Below are 5760 nucleotides of genomic sequence, written 5' to 3'. Positions count from 1 at the left end.
TACACCTAAGGTGGTGGGTTCGAATCCAGCCTGGGCCTGCCAAACAACAATGACGGCTGCAACCAAAAAATAGCTGCGCATTGTGGTGGGCGCCTGTGGTCCCAGCTACTTGGGAGGCGGAGGCAGGAGAATCGCTTGAGCCCAGGAGTTGGAGGTTGCTATGAGCCTTGATGCCATAGCACTCTATCCGAGGGGATAGTTTGAGGCTCTGTCTCAAAAAAAAAAAAAAAGATCAAAATGATAATTGCATGAATTCTATCTATGTAACAATCTTTTAAAAAGTATTTTCTTTAACTTTTTATGATCTGTATTCTGATTTTACAGCATCTTAGGGTGTCTGAGAAAAGTGGTTTCAAAATTTTTACCAATCTGCCTTTCTGTAATTGAAACAATTGCAGAAACATAGTCCATTTAAAATTTAGGCCTTTAGGCTCGGTGCCTGTGGCTCAAGCGGCTAAGGTGCCAGCCGCATACACCTGAGCTGGCGAGTTCAAATCCAGCCCAGGCCCACCGAACAGCAGTGACAGCTATAACCAAAAAACAGCTGGGCATTGTGGCGGGTGCCTGTAATCCTAGCTACTTGGAGGCGGAGGCAGGAGAATCACTTGAGCCCCAGAGTTTGAGGTTGCTGTAAGCTGTGATGCTATCCAGGGTGACAGCTTGAGGCTCTGTCTCAAAAAAAAAAAAAAAACAAAAAACTTAGGACTTCAGAAAGTCTTAAGAAACTCTTAGAAATTTTAATAATTGATCTTTAAAAAATGATATTTTTCCTTATCCACCTATAGTTTAACTGCTCTTCAAATTTTAGTTACGGATTTGTGTCGTATAATTCATAGATTTGAGGTTTTAGAGATTTTGTTTTGGATTTCTTTTATTTTTCATCTTTTCCCCTTTCCTCCTCTTCTTTTTTTTTGAGATACGGTTTCACTCTTGCACTGATTAGAGTGCAGTGGTGTCATCATAGCTCACTGCAACCTCCAATTCCTGGGTTGAGTAGATCTTCTTGTATCAGCCACCTGAGCTTGGAGGACTGTAGGTGTGCGCTATCATGCCTGGCTAATTTTTAAAATTTTTTGTCACTGATGGCATTTTGCTGTTGCCCATGCTGGTCTTGAACTCCTGGCCTTAAGCAGTCTTTTTGCCTCAACTCCCCAAAGTGTTAGTTAGGATTATAGTTGATTTTTTTCTTTAAAATTGTTTTCACAGACATCATATTCAAATGGAAGGATTAGTAATTCTGGGCCTGGCACAGTGGCTCATACCTGTAAACCTAGGGCTTTAAGAGGCCTAAGTGGGTGGATTACTTGAGCTCAGGAGCTGAGACCAGCTAGCTCTACTGAGAATAGAAAAATTAGCTAGGCATGGTGGCAGGAGCCTGTAGTCCAGCTACTCTGGAGGCTAAGCCAGAAGATCACTTGATATAAGGAGTTTGAGTTTGCTGTGAGCTACAGTGACACCATGGCACTTCTTCCAGGGTGATGGAATAAGACCCTGTTTCAAAAAGTAAATGAATAAATAAATAATTCTGAAGAATTAATAAGGGAAAGAGGTAGTGATCAATATAGTTCATGAGAAGTTTCTTCAGAGCACCTGCTTAACAAATAGTTTTGATTTTACTGTTAATATTCAGTACAAATATTATTTGTATTTTTATTACAGATATTTTAAATTCGAACTGATTATATGAAACTGCTTACAATTTTTTTTTTTTATTGTTGGGGATTCATTGAGGGTACAAGAAACCAGGTTATACTGATTGCATTTGTTATGTATAGTCCCTCTTACAATTGTGTCTTGCTCCCAAAAGGTTTGTCATACACCGAGACCCCACCCCTCTCCCTTTTTCCTTCTCTCTGGTCTTCCTTTCCCCTACCCCTTCCCTCCTCTTTCTGTTCTCCCCTTCCCCCACCCCCCCACCACGTACTAGGTCATTAATTGTCCTCATATCAAAACTGAATACATAGGATACATGGTTCTCCATTCTTGTGATGCTTTACTAAGAAGAATGTCTTCCACTTCCATCCAGGTTAATACAAAGGCTGTAAAGACCCCATTTTTTTTAGTGGCTGAATAGTATTCCATGGTATACATATACCACAGCTTGTTAATCCATTCCTGGGTTGGTGGGCATTTAGGCTGTTTCCACATTTTGGCGATTGTAAATTAAACTGCAATAAACAGTTTAGTGCAAGTGTCCTTATGATGAAAGGATTTTTTTCCTTCTTAAATGCCCAGTAATGGAATTGCAGGATCAAATGGGAAGTCTAGTTTGAGTTCTTTGACGTTTCTCTATACTTCCTTCCAAAAAGGTTGTATTAGTTTGCAGTTGCATAAACTGCTTAAAATTTCTAAAACTTTTGAACTAACTTTAAACTTACAGAAAAGTTGTAAAAATCGTACAGAGAACTCATATACTTGTTACTCTGATTTCCTCTTAACATCTTACATAATCATCATATAATTATCCAGAACAGGACTAACTTTAGTACAATATTATTAAACTAAACTAAAGAGCTTATTCAAATTTTATAAAACTTTTTAATAGTGTTTTTTCTGCGGTTTTAGAACAAATTCTGTTTAGGATTTTATGTTGCATTTAGTTTTAATTTCTCTTTATTTTCTTCTAGTCTATAAATAGTTCCTCAGTATTTCCTTGATTGACTTTTGCAGTATTGACACTTAGGAAGAGTACTGATCAGTAATTTCGTACAATGTCCCCTTCCCCTTCTTTTTTTTGAGAGAGTTTCACTGTTGCCCTCGGTAGAGTGCTGTGGTGTCACACCTTGCAGCAACCTCTGTGGCTCACTCTTAGGCTTAAGTGATTCTCTTGCCTCAGCCTCCCAGGTAACTGGGACTACAGGCACCCGCCACAATGCCTGGCTATTTTATTGTTATTGTTGTCATTGTTATTTAGCAGGCCCTGACCGGGTTGGAACCCACCAGCCCGAGTGCATGTGGCCGGTGCCCGAACGACTGAGCTATGTGCACTGAGCCTATAGGATGCCCTTTAATTTGGGTCTCTCCAGTATCTTTCTTGTGATTGGAGCGAGAGTAGCCATTTTTTGCAAGAATACAAAAATGATACTGTATTATTCACAGTGCAGCATGCCAAGGAGTTTGTGACGTCAGTATGCCTTATTATTAGTGTTGTTTACCTTGATCCCATAATTAGGGAGTTGTCTTTCAGGTGTCTCCACTGTAAACCCTGTAGTCAGGGTTCTCCAGAGAAAGAGAATCAGTGTATACACCCATACACACACATACACAGAGAAGGAGAGATGTATTCTATTTATTTTATTTTTTTATAGAGACAGAGTCTCACTTTATCGCCCTCGTTAGAGTGCTGTAGCATCACAGCTCACAGCAACCTCCAACTCCTGGGCTTAGGTGATTCTCTTGCCTCAGCCTCCTTAGTAGTTGGGACTACAGGCATCTGACACAATGCCCGGCTATTTTTTTGTTACAGTTTGGCCGGGGCCAGGTTTGAACCTGCCACCTTCGGTATATGGGCCTGGCGCCCTACCCACTGGGCCACAGGTGCCGCCTGGAGAGATTTATTTTAAGGAATGGGATTATACAATTTTAGAGGCCAACAAATCCGTCATCTGCAGGATATGCTGGCAGACTGGAGACCCAGGGAAGAGTTGTTGCAGTCTGAGTCCAAAGGTCCAAAGTTCATCTGCTGGAAAAATTCTCTCTTATTCTGGGGAGGTTAATGTTTTCCTTCTAAGGCCTTCAACTGATGGATAAGGCTGGCCCACAATATGGAAGATAGTTTTGCTTCACTCAGAGTCAGCTGATTTATTAATCTCATCCAAAAGAATACCTTCACAGAAGCTACTAGAATAGTGTTTAACCAAGTATCTGGGTACTGGTACTAGCCATGCTGACATATAAAATTCGTCATCACAGTTACTATCTTTCTATTTTTATCTTGGGGGAGGTACTTTGAGGTTGTACTAATACCCTATTCTCCTCAAACTTTAACCTGCTAATTTTAGTATCCATCATTGGACCTTGTCAACAGTATTACTGTGATGCTTGCCTAATGGTGATTCTGTTTTCTTCATTCCTTCCATCATTTAGTATCCATGGTGTACATGTACCACAGCTTGTTAATCCTGGAATTCTGTTGTGGGGAATAGATGTCTCTCTTCCACATTTATGTATTTATTTGTGGAACTGTTTATATCAGTATGAACTCATGTATATTGAGTTAAAATTCCATACTATTATTATTTATTTTATTGCTCTAATTGTTCCAAGTTTGGCCTCTACAAGCACCTTCAGGTTGGTTCCTGTGTTCTTTTTATAAGCCCCATGTTTTTTTTGTTCATTTCCTACTTTCTGGAACCCCATTATGTTCCTGGTTCATCTTGTGTTTTCCTTGTTTTAGCCCTGAAATCAACCACTTACCCTAGAAGCCCTTGTTTCTTCTGTCACAGGATGGTGTTTAGAGAGCAAGACCTAATTTTTTTTTAGAGTGTAATCTGATTTCACAAATTAATCATAATGTCTCGTATTTACATAGGCCCAGATGTAAAGAAGAAAACTGAAGAGGAAGATGTTGAATGTGAAGATGATCTCATTTTAGCATGCCAGCCAGAAAATCCAGTTAAAGCGTTGGATTTTGATATCACCGAGAACCGAACAGGTATAATGTTGTTGTTGTTGTTGTTGTTTTTTTTGAAACAGAGTTCCACTATGTCACCCTCAATAGAGTGCTGTAGCATCATAGCTCACAGCAACCTCAAACTCTTGGGCTTAAGCGATTCTCTTGCCTTAGCCTCCTGAGTACCTGGGACTATAGGCACCCGCCACAAAGCCCAGCTATTTTTTGTTGCAGTTGTCATTGTTGTTTTAGCTGGCCCGAGCTGGGTTTGAACCTGCTGACTTCAGTGTATGTGGCTGGTGCCATGACCACTGTGTTCTGGGCACCAAGCCCAAACAGGTATAATGTTATAACTAATTTCTTTGGAGGCAAGTGGGGAGATGGTATTATGTATTGTTCTTTGGGAGAATAGTGAAATTTAGTAAACTCTCAAATTTCAGGAAGAAGTTATTAATTTGCAGATAATTGAAAAAAATTTTTTTTGTTTACTGTCTCTTAGCCATTAGCTTGTTTTGTCAAGCTAATTAAGAAAATGAGAAAAAGCAGAGATCTACCTTTTATTATTTGCTACTTACTAGAGTTTTGATTTAGTGCTGGGAGAAATAGAATACTTTTCTCTTCTCTTAAAAGGCTCTTAAATGTTTGTAATACATGTCCTGTTTTTTATTTCTATATAAGTCCTCAGTATCTCCTCATGTCTCTGGGTTAAATTTTAGTCAGGGCTCACAAACATACAGTATTAGTCAAAAATGCAGCTGCTGAGATTAAAGCTAGTAAAATGCCTTTACGAGTTTAGTTTTTGTTTGTTCATTTGTTTTTTCTTTAAGAGATGGGGGTCTCAGTCAAGATGGGGTTTTGAACTCCTAGGCTTAAGTCATACTCCTGCCTTGGCCTCTAAAAGTACTGGGATTATGGACATGAGCCACCACACTCGGTCAAGAGTTTAGTTTTTATTTAAATAAACCTGTTCCATAATCAAGCATGTGATAAAATCAGTTGTATGTTTCTGTATGAAAGTATGTTCCATTTTAGTGGGGTTTTTTTTTTTTGAGACAGAGTCTTACTTTGTCACCCTCAGTAAAGTGCTGTGATGTCACAGCTCACAGCAACCTCAAACTCTTGGGCTCAAGCAATTCTCTTGCCTCAGC

General features: G+C 39.5%; 1 protein-coding gene across 3 annotated transcripts in view; it reads left to right on the top strand.

Moving 5' to 3' along the window:
• The window catches only part of IMPACT (impact RWD domain protein), a 37204-nt gene that overhangs the window by 16683 nt on the left and 14761 nt on the right, over positions 1-5760 (top strand). For all 3 annotated transcript variants that reach the window (XR_002772048.1, XM_023510264.1, XM_003784779.3), the window contains exon 6: positions 4532-4654. Coding sequence is in view for 2 of the 3 variants with exons in the window: in XM_023510264.1 (XP_023366032.1) it covers positions 4532-4654 (123 nt within the window). In the remaining variant the exon portion in view is untranslated. The remainder of the gene's footprint in view (positions 1-4531; positions 4655-5760) is intronic.

This window comes from Otolemur garnettii, unplaced genomic scaffold, assembly GCF_000181295.1.
Source record: "Otolemur garnettii isolate 467f Iridium unplaced genomic scaffold, OtoGar3 scaffold00012, whole genome shotgun sequence".
NCBI classification, from domain to species: Eukaryota; Metazoa; Chordata; class Mammalia; order Primates; family Galagidae; genus Otolemur; species Otolemur garnettii.
The sequence above is the reverse complement of the archived record's forward strand: the minus strand, read 5'-3'. Positions and strand labels throughout refer to the sequence as shown.